Consider the following 16,398-nt stretch of genomic DNA (forward strand, 5'->3'; position numbering starts at 1 on the left):
AAAGCAGATGGGAGAAACTGATCATCCACATTCAAAAGCTGCCTGCCTCTGAGGGCTCATCCACTCTTCTGCTTGGCCTAAGCCTAGAAAGCACAGGCCCAAGAGACTTTCCACTTGTTCCATGCTTTCTAAGCACTCGTCTGAGCAGTTTTGCCTTTGCCTCACTGTTTCCCCCCAGAAAACCTGCTCTTAAGTACTGAATCAGAGCATTTGCTACATCATCAGTGCTATAGGTTTTCTGGGGGGCTGGGGAGCGCTGAGTGAAGAAGAAGTGTGGGTGACCCCAGAGTGTCAGGTTCTGGGGACATACCATTAAGCCAGCCTCCCCCTAACTTGGGCTGCCCTACAGATGTTCCAGACCACCATGTTCACCAGCCAGCGCAGCTGTATGACGTCAATGGAAGTAGTTGGTTCAAATGTTTGGAGGGCACCAGGTTGGGAAAGGCTCCAGTGAGCCCATCTTCTGGGTTTCTTGGAAGCTTTTGGCGAATACCCATTGGGAACAGAATGTGTGAGCAGAGTACCAGTGGTTCTGTCTAGTGGACATTTTGTTCTCTGCTTGTGTGGTGATGGCGGGAGGTGGTGAGTGAAAAGTGCTTTGATCTTCTTCAAACAAATATTTCTCAGTTTCTGCCATCTTCGCCGCTGGGCACACTTTGCCAGACGTCCCCTTCTCTGTTTTTGTGTGGTTGGGACATTACGAACTGTCATCTTCCAGCCCCAACGGACTGGACTTCTGGGACCTTTTAAAATGCCAACTGAAGGGCAGCCTGTACAGTCTGGTGGAGTGGAGGGTGCCGGGGGGGGGGGCAGAGGATTCCTCGTTCTTCCTCCAGCAAATTATTTCCACGAAGGCCGCTTTCAATGAATTGCGGAGGCTATGTGTTTGCCAGGCTAATTGTGGAAGAGGAATAAAAGAAAGGAAGATGCTAGGAGGAAATGGCTATAATTAGCGAGTCTGTTATCCACCACCCCACACAGGGAGGGTTATTTAGTGTGACAAAGCCTTTTCTGTTCTCTGTCCTTGTTTTGGGGGGGGGGGTGATGGTGGAGTCCTTGATATGCCCTTGGGCATGCGTCATTTGTTCCAGCTGAAATGCTTCAGAAATACAAATAAAAGGCCACATTCACACCATGCATTTAAAGCACTACAATGCCACTTTAGCAGTCATGGCTTCCCCAAAATAATTATGGGAGCTGTAGTTTGCTAAGGCTGCTGAGAGCTATTAGGAGACCCTTCCCGCATTCTCATCCCAGAGCGCTTTAACAATCAGTCCCTCTTCCCAGGGAATTCTGGGAATTGTGGCTCTGAGAGGGGAATAGTGGGATCTCCTAACAAACTCTGAGCACCCTTAAACTAATATGGCTCCCAGAATTCTTTGGTGAAGACATGCCTGTTAAAGTGTTACCATAGCACTTTAAATATATGGTTTGAATGTGTCCCAAAATCCGTTGCAAGGATGTTAAACAGATCTTTAATAGTTAGCCTGTGTGTACAGTCCAGCATGAACCACACTATGTACAAAATAAAATAAAAATTCCTTCCAGTAGCACCTTAGAGACCAACTAAGTTTGTTATTAGTATGAGCTTTCATGTGCATGCACGCTTCTTCAGAAGAAGTGTGCATGCACAAGAAAGCTCATACCAAGAACAAACTTGGTCTCTAAGGTGCTACTGGAAGGATTTTTGTTTTGTTTTGTTTCGACTATGGTAGATCAACACGGCTACTTACCTGTAACTCACACTATGTACAGGCACCTCTCCACTTATACATTCAGCTCATGCACAACCATATGTATGTGCAGCACCAGGAAATAATTAAATAAATCAATTTAAACTGCAAAAAAGGTGTAGAAAGGGTAAAAACAGCCCTGTCCTGAACCTCAATATATCCAGAGAGTAGTCAGACTGTTCAAATGGTCAAATAATGTTCCAGGCCCAATACAATGAGTAAGGTCCAAAGTCAATCCATAAGGTCAGGTCCAGGGTTGGAGCACCTGGAGTCAGTCCCAAAGTCACAGTGTGTTTGTTGTGGGCAAGGAAGGGAAAGGAGAATGTGAGCCGCTTTGAGACTCCACAGGGTAGTGATAAAGCAGGAAATCAGATCCAAACTCCTTCTCTTCTTCTTCTTCTTCTTCTTCTTCTTCTTCTTCTTCTTCTTCTTCTTCTTCTCCAATAAAGTTTCCAGGGGAGCCCCAAGTCCACCATAAAGCAAGCTACATCTCTATGTCTCCAGCTTCCAGCATCAGCCAAAACTCGCTCTCACACAGCCCCCACCTCCCAGCCTATTGTTAGTATCATAGTGTGTTGGAAGGGACCCCGAGGGTCATCTGTCATCATCATCATTATTATATTTATATTTATTAATTTATTGAATTTATATACCGACCTATACCTGGAGGTCTCGGCGGTTCACAGAATAAAATCAAGATGTACTGTTAAACCACAAGATACCTAATAAAAATAAAAACAACAACCCAATAGCGCACCCCCACCCCACCCCAGAAACACGTTTTAAAAGGGCATAGGATGTAACTCGGATCCACCAAAGGCCTGGTTAAAAAGGGATGTTTTTGCCTGGTGCCTAAAGGTGTACTGTATAATGAAGGTGCCAGCTGAACTTCCCTGGGGAGAGCATTCCTCAAATGGGGAACCACTGCAGAGAAGGCCACGTTCTCATGTTGCCACCCTCTGGACCCCTTGTGGAGGAGGCACACAAAGGAGGGCTTCTGAAGATGACCTCAGAGTCCAGGTAGGTTCATATGGAAAGAGGTGGTCCTTGTGGTATGGCGGTCCTGAGCTGTCTAATCCCCTACAATGCGGGAATGTTCTCCATCCTAAAATGACTTGGCATCCTGCCAGGTGAGATGGGAAAGGCTCACCCATTTGTCTCTGGCAAGAGAGCTCACTCTTTTAAGATGTGAACGATGGGTACTTAGTTGAGCTTTTAAGGCCATCACCTTGATGAAGTAACTGGCCTCACTGTTTTAGCAACCTTCCTCCTATAGATTCTTGCCTCTCATACACAGGACCACACATTTGGAAATGTGTGTCATCCAGACAGACTTCCCTTCCACACACACCACCCCTCCCCGTGTGTGTATTACTTTCTTTTCCTTCAAACCAGCTTCCACCCAGTTTGTGAGTGGAGGCCACAGTTAGTGTGTGTGTGTGTGTGTGTGTGTGTGTGTGTGTGTGTGTGTACATCTGAGCAGCCATTGTGCAATGTACATATTCAATGAACTGCTTCATTGAATAGCAGTTCAGCATGGTGGGGGGGAAGAAATTAGGTAATGTGTAGCGAGTGAGGAGAGGGACCCAGGTGGTGCTGTGGGCTAAAACACAGAGCCTAGGGCTTGCTGATCAGAAGGTCGGCGGTTTGAATCCCTGCGATGGGGTGAGCTCCTGTTGCTCCTGCCAACCTAGCAGTTTGAAAGCACGTCAAAGTGCAAGTAGATAAATAGGTACTGCTCTGGCGGGAAGGTAAACGGCATTTCCGTGTGCTGGTCTGGTTTGCCAGAAGCGGCTTGTCATGCTGGCCACATGACCCGGAAGCCATACGCCGGCTCCCTTGGCCAGTAAAGCGAGATGAGCGCCGCAACCCCAGAGTCGTCCGCGACTGGACCTAATGGCCAGGGGTCCCTTTACCTTTACCTAGCGAGTGAGGAATCACTTCCCTGCTTCCCCCATGATGTGTCCTGCAATATAAAAAATGCAATTTGAAAACTCATTGGGAAGAAATGACCTAGGTGACTTTCCCTCTGAATTCTGGGTGATGCAGCCTGGCTCAGAAGGAACTGTCTGGGAGACCCCCCCCCTTATCTCTCTGCATGTGAGAGGAATCAAGGCCGGTCATGATGCAGTCTGCCAAAGGAGGTACAGAGCTGTCAGCAAGAGTTATCAATAAATGCTCTCCTTATCCAGCAGCTGGATTTGTCCAAATAGCAAAACACATTCTGCTCACATACGGAGGGGGGCTTCATAGTTTTTCAATGACACTTTTTAATTATAAAAAATACTCTTTATTAATTCTGCAGAACATGGTGTTGTGCAGAACAGGATCTTGCGACAAGATACATAGTCCATATGCAATTATAGATCATACAGACATGAAATAAAACCAAAACAGATAAACCACAGGTATGTGTCAAATATAGCGACTAAAACTGTATGTACCATAGACATTGTGGTTAGACAAAGCAAGGTTACAAAACAAGGACCCTATTATGCTGAGGTAGAGTAATCAAGGTCACCGTCTCAGCTGTATCAGCTTGTAGGCCAAGAGGTGTCCTTGACCAGGTCCCTCCTTGCTTCCAAGTAAAATAGACTCAGACTAAACAGGTATGAAATCCGGATCCTCTTTTTTTTGTTTTTTTTTTTTACCCCCAAGAACACTCGCTTATTAGTTAGTTTTCCCAGCAGAAGATGCCAGATATCACCAGTTCCATTTTCCTAAATTGGAAGGGGCATCTGCAGAAGAAAAAGTGGACCTTGCCCACCGTGTGTCCTGGGTAAAGGTAAAGGGACCCCCGACCATTAGGTCGAGTTGTGGACGACTCTGGGGTTGTGGCGCTCATCTTGCTTTACTGGCCGAGGGAGCCGGCATATGGCTTCCGGGTCATGTGGCCAGAATGACTAAGCCGCTTCTGGCAAACCAGAGCAGTGCACGGAAACGCCGTTTACCTTCCCGCCAGAACGGTACCTATTTATCTAGTGGTGGAGTGTGGTGGAATGGTTAGAGCATGGATGGCAAGCCCCTGTGGTCCTCCAGTTTTTGCTGGACTCCCAAAAAGCTAGGAAGGACTCTATGAGTTGAAAACAGAGGTGCTGTGTGTGACTTTGTTATCCAAGAAAATATTTTACTATCTATCTATTGGTGTGGTGTGGGACGCGGGTGGCGCTCTGGGTTAAACCACAGAGCCTAGGGCTTTCTGATCAGAAAGTCGGCGGTTTGAATCCCCACGATGGGGTGAGCTTCCGTTGCTCGGTCCCAGCTCCTGCCCACCTAGCAGTTCGAAGAGCACCTCAACGTGCAAGTAGATAAATAGGTCCCGCTCCAGCGGGAAGGTAAACGGCGTTTCCGTGCGCTGCTCTGGTTCACCAGAAGTAGCTTTGTCATGCTGGCCACATGACCTGGAAGCTGTACGCCGTCTCCCTCGGCCAGTAAAGCGAGATGAGCGCCACAACCCCAGAGTCGGACAGGAGTGGACCTAATGGTCAGGGGTCCCTTTACCTTTATTGGTGTGGTGTGAGCAAACTTTTATTCTGAAAGTGTGGGCCCAGGTAAAAAGTTTGAGAACAACTGTTCTAGTGTATAGTATATTGTTTTTAAAATTGTCCTAATACTTGATCTTTATATGCCCTGCCCTGAAATTCATGCTTTGGATGACTACACTGTTTAGACATCTTTGGAACAAATAAATGGTCACATTTTTATGGGACTTAGTATTTCTTGCACATGTATCCTACTACCTTGTGACCTTGAGGCAGACGATGGGCATCTTTACTAAAAAGTACATAACAAATAAAGAGTAGCTTGGCACCCGGGATTCCTACAGTGGTGTTTCAGATGCCTCTGTTGAAGGGGAGCCCACAAAGAGGCTCATTTTTATGACATTTATAGCCTGCTTTCCCTCCCAGGAGGGCTAGGCGGCTCTTCACTTCCTAACAACAGCCCTGTGAGGTAGGTTGGGCTGAAAGATAGCAGTGGGCACAACACCACCCAGAGAACTTCCTAGGTGGCCTTGGATTTTAACTTGGACCCCACTCACTCCTTCTTCCTAGGCTGACGCCCTAACCTAGGAATACAACCTCCATCAACTTGGTTGGATGGGTCGTGTTGTTCGGATGCCTGATTATCATCTTCCAAAGCAACTACTCTATTCCCAACTTAAAAATGGAAAGTGAAGCGCAGGTGGACAACAAAAGAGGTTTAAAGACGCTCTCAAGGCAAATCTTTTTTAAAATGCAGTATAAGCATGGAACATTGGGAAACACTGGCCTGCGAGCACTACAGTTGGGGGATATCCTTTACCAATGTGTATTGGACTTTGAAGAGGCATGAACTCAGGATGAAAGGAAGAAACGAGATGATGATGATGTTGATGATGATGATGATGATGATAATATTTATACCCCACCTATCTGGGGTATCTTAGCCACGCTAAGAAGAAGGCATGTTTGGCAGATCCTCACTGTGATCAACTCTCACACGGAAAACTGTGTCCCCACTGTGGAAGGCGGTGTGGATCCAAAATTGGCATCCACACTGACCATTAAGCCTGTGTTCATTGAAGACAATATTACTTGGCTACGAGTGGTTGCTGAAGAAGAAGAAGAAGAGGAAGGCAACCTCCATCAATCCTAACCATTGTGTGCCACCCTGAGCTCCTTGAAGAAAGGGTAGGATGGAAATGAACGGTATCTATCAGATTTCCTTACCCCATATATGCCCACTTGACTGCTTTGATTGCCAGGTTGGGCACTGTTATACCTGCTGTACCCATTCCGTATTGTAAGTACTCAGTCTTTTAGTGTGGCAGCACCTGTACACTTTGGAACTCCCCGCCTGTTGATGGTGCTTTCACCTTACTCTTTGTGGCACCTGCTAAAAACATACTTTTTTAAAACAATAAACAATAGATTAAAACAGATTTAAACATCTGGGCAGCTTTGTTTAAACAAGAATGCTTTTAGCAGAATGTTTAAGAAAATGTAACATTCTGCGTTAGTTTTTCCTTACTGTGAATTTTATTGTTTTATCTTTTTTGTAAGTTGCTTCGATGTTTGTTTGTTTGTTGTTGTTGTTGCTGCTACTGCTGCTGCTGTTTTAACAGTCAAATGGTGCACAAATTTTATGAAACAGAGACATTAGCACATAAATCGGCGGTAGCTTGAGCCTGCACAGAGAGGTTCCACCGACCTGCCATCCCCACGCATGGGGCGCTGATACTTCCCAGGAAGCCCAGTCCAAGCTGACTTGGCAGCTTTGCTAGGAGGAGGAGGAGGAGGAGGAGGAGACTCTCCCCTACCTGCCCAGTCAGGTCCCGCCTCGCCTTCCTTCTTTGGCTGCGCCAGCCCCTTGTGCCGCCCGGTCAGGAAGGAGGCGGAGCTGAGGCTTCGGAGCAGCGGCGGAGCCCAGGCGAGGCGCATCAGCTCCGATTTGCAGGCGGCCAAAGCAGCAAGATGGGCAGCGGCGGAAACAAGAAGGTGGCGGTGGTTCTGGGCGGGCTGGGCTTGGCGGCCGTGGCGGGCCTCCTGCTCCTCTGCCTGCCCGCCAAGGACCTGCGGGAGCCTCCCGCCTTTAAGGTAGGTAGCGTGCGCGCAGCGCCCGGCACAATCCAGACGTCCGGGGTAGCCTCCGCTGCAGCTGGTGGTGGGAAGATACCTGAATCGGGGCACAGCTCTGTCTTCTCCAGGAAGAAGAGCACCGCCGAGCATGTGCAGAGGCACTCAGCTTTGCAAACTGAGCGGGCTAGGGGCAGCGCTTTGCAGCAGAGCATCTGCCTTATGCGCGGCAGGTCGCAGGCGCAGTCATGGGTATCACCCACCAGGGCTGGCAGCCTCCCTCGTCTGAGACCTTGGAGAGAAGCGCTAAGCTAGGCGGACCAGTGGCCTCACCCCAGTATAAGGCGGCTTCCTATGGTTCCATTCTGATCCAGCTCTTTATTCAGAACAATCAGGACCGGAACCTTATTTCAGTAGGGGAAGGGCTGTAGCTCAGCCGCAGAACGCTTGCTTTGCGCTCAGGAAGTTCCTCGTCCAGTCCTTGGCGTCTCCAAGTGGATCCGCACGGAGCTTCTGCCAGTCAGTGTAAGAGGACCAGTTCCTCAAACAGGGAGATGGGATAGGGTGTTGTTTCTAACTTCCACTTTTCTGCGGGTGGTGGCATGATCGCTTCTCCCCGCCTCGAGTTTCCAAACCCATTTAATGACCTCCAGTTCAGTCCGAACTCTTGAGTTAAAAGCAAACCAACTTAAATGTTTTATCCAATTGAAGAGTTCAGAAGATGAAATGCAAGGGCCCCATCCAGGATGCAAAGTTGGAGAGAGCTCAGTGTATTACGCAGTTTCCATAGGAACCTCTTCATCTTTCTATTCAAAAGCTGTGGAGAAGTAGGCTATCTCCAGTTTGTGTGTGTGTGTGTGTGTGTGTGTGGAGAGTCATTAGGGACAACGCTCAAATTTTCTTTTATCATTATTGTTATTTATTAATTTATTAGCCGCCCCTCATGCTAAGGTCCCAGGGCGGGTTACAGCATTAAAACCAATATTTAAAACAACTTTAAAACAACTTGCAACCATAAAAATATGTTGGGTCCAAAAACACGCGCCTGTGTTAAAAGCGTTGGTCTTTCACAGGCGTGGGGACATCTCCTTGCTTTGCGTTCTGTTGTCTCGGCGTTTAAAGGTTTGTCGATCTAGATGCATTTTCCAGGCGGTTTGATTGCAGGCGGGCAGGGTTAATGGGGTTGGGGAGGGAAATGGGTTACTAGGGAGAGGGGATCACTTGAACGGGTGGCGAAGGAAGGGCAGCAGGCAGGCTCCTTCTGGGCAGTTTAAAGTTTAGCTTTCTGGTGAACAAGTGGGATAGTCCAGCGCTTTGCACTGTGATTCAATGGTAGCAACTCTTTAGGGGTTTCGTTGGAACTCAGACCTAATCCAGTCTCTCTTCGTGCAGCGCAACGAAGGACGGTCCTTTAAGGCCCTGTCTGTTGTTGCCTCTGGCGCCACCTACTGTTGGTCTCCCTGCTTTCTGCCTTTCTGAAAGTTTTAAACTGCTGTTAGTTTTTCTTATTGATTAATATAATATAATATAATATAATATAATATAATATAATATAATATAATATAATATAATATTTGTAAGCCGCTTTGAGATTTGGTTGTTGTTTTAACAGTCAAGTGGAAGACAAATTTTCTGGAAGGCCAGCCACCATAGCTGTGAAGTGATGGCTAAAAATGTAACAGTACCTCTGAGCACACCCAAAGTGCCACCCTACTTACTCCTGAATAAACTCATGCTCTGCTTATTTAAAATAAAATAAAATTATCACCTGTGTTTTAATATGCTCCTGAGATTTTGTACTTAGCTGAGATGACAAAGTTAACGTGTTTAATTAGAGAAAAATATTTACTGACATTTATTGAGGACTGGAAACTTCATATGGACTTTTCGTATGAAAGAGAAAATGAACTTGTAATGTCTGGATTTCAAGATTTAAAAAAATGGTTTATAGAAGATAGAATGGTTGGAAGTTAATGAGTGAAAACTATATTTACCAGCAGGACAGAGAACCAGGAGTCTTTTTCATACAGTATTTCTTTCCCTTTTCCCTTTCTTCTTCTTTCTGCCCTTATTCCTTTTTAGATTAAACATTTACAGTATTTCAGTGTATTATAAAAATATATTTTGCACTGGGTATGAACTTTTGTATATCTTTGGACAAGTATCAATAAATATAATTAAACTGGGGAAGGAAACAATCTTTTGAGATTGCTTTGTTTGCTTACATCTTTCATTTTCTTCATTTTCTGCTTTTTGGCTATAACCTGTATTTGGCTGACCAAACAACAAACTTGTTGTTGTTGAATAACCACACCCAAGCTGCACCATCTAAAACCAGAGGCTAATATTTCTGAATGTGACAGAATAATTTGAGTACAGGATTGAATGCCTATAATCCCTCTGTTGTATTAATTAAATACTTTGTGTTATGTATGTGGGGGAGGCGAGGGTCGTGGGTGGCTTTACTGGGTGCTAAAACTGGGTTATGTCCAGGACATTGGACATGGAACTCTGCATTAGTATCTTATTTATCAGCATGGACATGGGTGGCACTGTGGGTTAAACCACAGAGCCTAGGTAAACGGCGTTTCCATGCGCTGCTCTGGTTCACCAGAAGTGGCTTTGTCATGCTGGCCACATGACCCGGAAGCTGTACGCCGGATCCCTCGGCCAATAAAGCGAGATGAGCGCCGCAACCCTAGAGTCATCTGCGACTGGAACTAACAGTCAGGGGTCCCTTTACCTTTACTTATAACAAAAAACCAACAAACAAGCCATGGTGCAAATCTTTCAGATGGCACACCACACTTTTTCAAAGCAGAAGGGGTTAAAATGAATTAAAAGGTCATGCATTGTCTCCAACAAAGTGCCACTGAATGTGCCCATTAATCTATCATTGGATATTACCCATCTTTACATCTCCTAGTTAATATTAACAAGCTGAGATATTAACAAGAACAACTTCTGAGTGAGTGTTCTTTTAAGAAACAGTGGATTGCTGGGTGGACCTAAGGACCCCCTGACCTTGTCCACCCACCCCTTTTGAAACCAATTATCAACAGTTTGAAGGAGGTGTGTGTGTGTGGGGGGGGGGAATCTGCTAAGAAATATTAATGGACTGGATGACAATGCACTTTCTTGCTATCCCTGCAAGGCCTTTGGTACCTGGTGAGGGAGACACAGGTGAACTCATTTAGTTGCAAAGCCTGCTAGGAATATTTAATGTCCTGTTTTTGGGGAACCCAGTACTGCTGGCCCCCAGCTCCCATCAGCCAGAACTGCCAACAGTCAGGGATGATGGGAGTTATAGTCCAGCAACATCTGAATGGCCTCAGGTGTTCCTCACACCTGGCCTAGTGGGCAGCTTCACCCTGTGGGAGAAAAATCCCAGTTTATCACACACATCAGCTCCTTCAAGATCTTTCAGTGGACCAGGGTTTGCACTTGACCCTCTCACCACAGAAACCAACCCCCTCCCAATACTGGCATGGAGTAATGGCCACAATCTTTCTTCCCTTCTCCCTGAAGAGAAAGGCAAACAGCCAGCTCAAGCGCTCCAAAACATTTTAAGAATGCAAGGATCATCCATTTAGATCAGGGAGGGTAAGGACTTTGCTGGCATAGAACATCTGCTTGGCATGCAGAAGACCCCAGGTCATGGGAAAGGCCTAAGACCACCCTGGGAAGCTGCTGCTAGTCAGAGGAGGCTGGATGGACAAAAGGTCTAACCTGGTACAAGGCAGCGTCTGAACAAGCAACCTGTTTGCTGGAAATACTCCCAGTTTCTGTGCCTTCCTTTTTCATGGTGGTTTATTGGATTGGTGTGAAGTATCTTCTTGGACAGTTTGTAGTTTCTGTTTTGGAGAGATGCCTGATATTTTTTTTATGCAATAGGAGCCATCTTCAAATATTTGGAATGCTGTTCTCTTTTATCTCTTGCTCCCAGAGGATAAGAACCCAGATTAGTGGGTTGACGTTGCAAGAAAAAAGGCTTTGAATGAAGTGGTAGACCAGGGGTCAATACCTTTTTCAGCCATGGGCCAGTCCACTGCCCCTCAGACCATGTGGGGGGCCAGACTATTTTGGAGGAAAAAATGAACGAATTCCTATGTCCCACAAATAACCCAGACATGCATTTTAAATAAAAGCGTACATTCTACTCATGTAAAAACACACTGATTCCCAGACCATCCGTGGGCTGGATTGAGAAGGCGATTGGGCCACATCCGGCCCATGGGCCTTAGGTTGCTTACCCCTGTGGTAGACAGTGGAACAGACTGTGGTTTCTCCTGCACTGGAAGTTTTAAAGCAGAGGCTGCGTGGCCTCCTCTCAGGGTTGTTGTATGAGGAGATTTCCTGCATCAAAGGGATGAGGGTTGTACTAGATCCATGAGCTTAGCCTCACATCCAAAGCTCCCCACTCTCTTTTATACACTCATCAAGGTTCTGCTTGCTCCTTCCATATCTTTCAACAACAACAACAACAACACAATAGCAAATAGAGCAACATAAACAACAACAGTAGCATTTCAGTACTATATAAACACTACAAGATTGCATTAATCTTTTCTCCCTGGGAGCCTCTTCCATCTGGGCATCTGGGTTGGCCCCTTTTTGGGTGCTGAGCACCATGCCAGACAGACAAGATGCCTTCCATATGATCACAAATTCCCAGTTAAGTTCAGGGCCTATCTGTGTTCCCATCAGCAGGGCAGGCACAATATCTGCTGTCAGGGAAGATGAGGTGAGGTTAGAGCGGGGAAGCCCTCTTGTGTCATCCACACAGTGGAAACTGTTGCCAAGCATGCCTCATGCCACGTGCAATTCCTGCCATAAAATAAACACAGGGCAGTGTGGTAGTTCTCCGCCTCCTGGATTTTGTTTTCGTTTAAATTGTTTGCGGCACTGCTGCTTACGCCCTCCCCAGAGGAAAGGAGGCAAGCGGGAGAGGTATCCCAGCTATTCGGCAACAAGGGTCTATTGTGAAATGGCAACGTGAGGTTAGGAAATGAAGTGGCACATTTAGGCTGGGTCAGGTTAAACATTAAGAATATATATACTTGCTGGTGCAGTTTGCAAATGGAGCGAGGCTGTGTGGAGAGATTGCGAAAGAGACTTCCTTGTAGTCATCGTTTTCTTTGACCACATTTTTGCACCATGGAAATCTCATACTTGTATCTTCCTTGTAGGGCACAAAGCAGACATGCATAAATGTAAGCAAATCTGCTAGCATTTCCTTTTGTATATCTCACTGCCCTGCATCATGATGGAGGCCATTTAGGTGGCTTTCGATGTAGAGAGAGAGATATGGTTAGATAACGTTGCTGGACTGGAGTGTTCCCAGTGTTCCCAATCATTAGCTGGTGCTGGTCCTGGCCACATTAGCTGGTGCTGATGGGATCTAGGTCTGGTCTTGGACTGGGTGGGTGAGCACCTGGAAGCCACATCCACCTTGGCTTCTATGGTAGCAGCGTCCAGTGTGGTTTCAAACTGGATGGGAAACTGTGTTGAGAGATCCCTGTCTTGCAGGGAATTGGACTAAATGGCGCTTGGGGTTCCTTCCAAGTCTACAGTTGTATGATTCTATGGAAGAAAGATTCTAGGGCTCTATGGATCTTTGCATTTATAGCCAACCTTTCATCCATAGAATCATAGTATTGTAGAGTTGGAAGGGACGCTGTAAAATGAAGGGGAGAGGAGTTAACCCTAGCACAATGATGGGGAACTTGTAACCTTCCAGATGTTGCTGGATTGCAGCTTCGCTGTTCCCCACCCACTGCCATGTTGAGGCCAATGGAAAATGGATTCCACGGGGCCGCAGAGAGTTGAAAGGTAAATGGAATTTCCACATGCGGGGGCAGTCTATCTCTAGAACAGATAGGGCAGACAAACAGTAGATCACCATCAACTACCACCCCCTGATTGCCCTTTTTGGGACCCACGGTGCTGGCTAAGTGAGATCATTGCTTTCCGCTCCTGTTTGTGGTTTACCTACTTCCTGCCTCTGGCAGGCTTACATCTCCTGCTGATTTCTGAGGTGGCACTGCCAGAACATAGGATCGAGGGTGGGTCACTTTATTTTAATTATTTTTATTTAAAGGTAGTCAAGATTTCCCACCTGTGGACATGGGATCTGTGGATCCATAGAAGGGGGATGAACGACAGAGAGGGGGAATTGTGGGTTCATATCTTGCTTCCACTGGGACCCAGGTGGTGGGGGGACCCAGGTGGCGCTGTGGGTTAAACCACAGAGCTTAGGGCTTGCTGATCAGAAGGTTGACGGTTCGAATCCCTGCCATGGGGTGAGCTCCTGTTGCTCGGTCCCAGCTCCTGCCCACCTAGCAGTTTGAAAGCACGTCAAAGTGCAAGTAGATAAATAGGGACCGCTCTGGCGGGAAGGTAAACAGCGTTTCCATGCGCTGCTCTGGTTTGCCAGAAGCGGCTTAGTCATGCTGGCCACATGACCCGGAAGCTGTCTGCGACAAACGTCGGCTCCCTCGGCCTATAGAGCGAGAAGAGCGCCACAACCCCAGAGCCGGACACGACTGGACCTGATGGTCAGGCGTCCCTTTACCTTTACCTTTACCTTTACCTTTACCTTTACCTTGCTTCAAGTACAGTATTCTTGCTCATCATCCCCTTTAATCTGCACCATGGGAAGAGCCACAGTGACCTATGTTACACAGTTACTGGAAAGCTGTTTGAGAAAAGTGAAATAATATAGAGATGGTTCAGGGCGGGTTTCTGCTTTTGGTTGCTGTGGGAGCATTGCATTTGGAGTCTCCTGGTGGTGCGGGGGGGGGGGGGGAGAGGCACGGTCTCTGCACGGGCACCCTGCCTACCATGCTTGGTATGTAAATCTCTTTAAATCCCTTGGCACCCCAGCCAAGTCTAAGAGTGCTGCTTTGCCAGGGCAGGAGAGAGCCTTTTAAGAAGCCTGGGAACAATCTTGCACAATTTTGCTGAGGCCTGCATCCAGAAACCTGCCCTGCATGCACAGAAGCCTTTTGGCACCTTGACTTTGCTGGAGGGAGATCAGGAAAGCCTTGGGGCTAATTCGTGGACTGCATTTACTAGAGACGTTTCAAGTCAGTTTGCAAAGTCTAAACCACAGTAAAAGGATGAGTGGCTTGCATTAACCATGATCCCCTAATCCGTTCTCTTTCAGCATGGTTCCCTACAGATATTATCAGACTCCAGCTCCCATCATGCCTGATCATTGGCCAGACTGGATGGGGATGATGGGAGTTGGAGTCCAACAAGGTTTTAGGTCCTTGTATCTGTTTACAGTACCTTGAATAGCTTTGGTCCAGGGTACCACCTGTATATTTATATCCCATCTCAGTCACTGAGATCATCTGCAGCAGCACTGCTGGTCGTTCTCTGAGTTGGTTAAGTTCATTTGAAAGCATCAAGAAACCGAGCCAGTCCTGTGGAACACTCTACCACCGGAGAATCAGCAAATTCTTTCCATTTCAACTTTTAAATATCCGCTGAAAATTTCTATTCCTTCAGGCTTGGAATACATATTTCCACAAAAGTTAGCTGATTTCTGATTTTAACCTTTTGATATGGTTTTTATTGTATGCCTTTACACACAATTGTTGTAAACGGCTCTGATATATATAGGAAGAAGCAACTAAGGGGACTCCCTCAGGAGGCTGTGGACTCTCCTTCCTTGGAGGTTTTTAAGCAGAGGTTGGATGGCCGCCTGTCAGGGATGCTTTAGCTGAGATTCCTGCAACGCAGGAGGTTGGGCTGGATGACCCTTGGGTCCCTTCCAACTCTACAATTCTATGATTTTATGAATCATCATATGTAAATATTTTTATAAACACCTGGAGGGCTACAGATTGCCATATGGAGTGCTACTTGATCAGGATCTGAGCCATTCCAGTCAGCCATGCCCCTGTTTTCCATCCCCACTCTGTCAGTCAGTATCCTTTGATTGAGGCTCGGTCTTTATTCAGCAGTTTTCTCTTTCCACCACTCCGACTGCACTGGGTGGTTTGGTTTTTTTTACTGAGTATTTTTTTTTAATTTTATTACTATTTTTGTACTTCTCCAAACTTTGGGGCAGCCCCAAGCCTCTTGACTTCCTTCCTTCTTGTGCGGGGAGGGTGATGTTATTTTGGCTACCTAAACCTTGACTGTCATAGCCTGAATCTATCAGTCGAAGGAATGATTTGGAGCCTTGCTCTGTGACCTCCCAGGACTTAATCTCCTTCCATCCCCTTCTGCTCGGTTCTTCATTCAAGTCTGACGGTGCCTCCTCTGGTGTTTCTTCCTTCTTCCTCCAGATTAGCATTCAAGTCACTCAGGAGTTATATAAATGCTGTGCTCTTTCCCTTGCTTCCATTCCTACTTTCCAGCTGGAACTCTCCCTGGCTCTCCTGTAACTCTGCCAAAGTGTGACTTCATCTGCAGCCTCCCAAACAGAGACAATGAGCAATCCTGAAGCCCTGTTTCTCAATCTCTCTTCACTTGGAAGCACTGGTGGGTTTAAGTAGAGCTTTGGGAAGTGACAAAATGTGCTGTCACAAACTGACATGATATCTTAGGAATACAAGGAAGACCTGGGTCAGGGAAGGGCTGCAGCTCAGTCCAAGGGCACCTGCTTTACCTGTGTGAAACCCAGGAGATCTGCTGGCAGTCAGTGTATGTAGAGATACTGAGCAAGATGCACCCAGTGGTCTGATGGTGTAAGGCAGTTGAATGACCACACCCCAGAACAGTTGGCCATAGAGCGAAGCAGAGGGTGGGGGTGGGGTGACCCTGGACTGAACCTTAAGTGGTGCCCATGGCCTGGTGCAATATGTTAACTGTTGCTGGACTGATTGGCAACAGTGATCATAGAGCCATAACTTCACATATGTAAATGGACAACTGCCAGTAACATTCATAAAGGTAAAGGGACCCCTGACCGTTAGGTCCAGTCGCGGACAACTCTGGGGTTGCGGCGCTCATCTTGCTTTACTGGCTGAGGTAGCTGGCGTACAGCTTCCGGGTCATGTGGCCAGCATGACTAAGCCGCTTCTGGTGAACCAGAGCAGAGCACGGAAACGCCATTTACCTTCCCGCCAGAGTGGTACCTATTTATCTACTTGCAC

The 16,398-nt window shown here is 46.9% G+C and overlaps 1 protein-coding gene across 1 annotated transcript in view; it reads left to right on the forward strand.

The window, feature by feature from the left end:
- Positions 1-7,132: 7,132 nt before the first annotated feature.
- The window catches only part of ENTPD2 (ectonucleoside triphosphate diphosphohydrolase 2), a 36,036-nt gene continuing 26,770 nt past the window's right edge, over positions 7,133-16,398 (forward strand). The window contains exon 1 of the mRNA XM_033137853.1: positions 7,133-7,309. Coding sequence (XP_032993744.1) covers positions 7,187-7,309 — 123 coding nt within the window. The 5' untranslated portion in view covers positions 7,133-7,186. The remainder of the gene's footprint in view (positions 7,310-16,398) is intronic.

The sequence above is a fragment of the Lacerta agilis genome, chromosome Z (assembly GCF_009819535.1).
Source record: "Lacerta agilis isolate rLacAgi1 chromosome Z, rLacAgi1.pri, whole genome shotgun sequence".
Taxonomy (NCBI): domain Eukaryota; kingdom Metazoa; phylum Chordata; class Lepidosauria; order Squamata; family Lacertidae; genus Lacerta; species Lacerta agilis.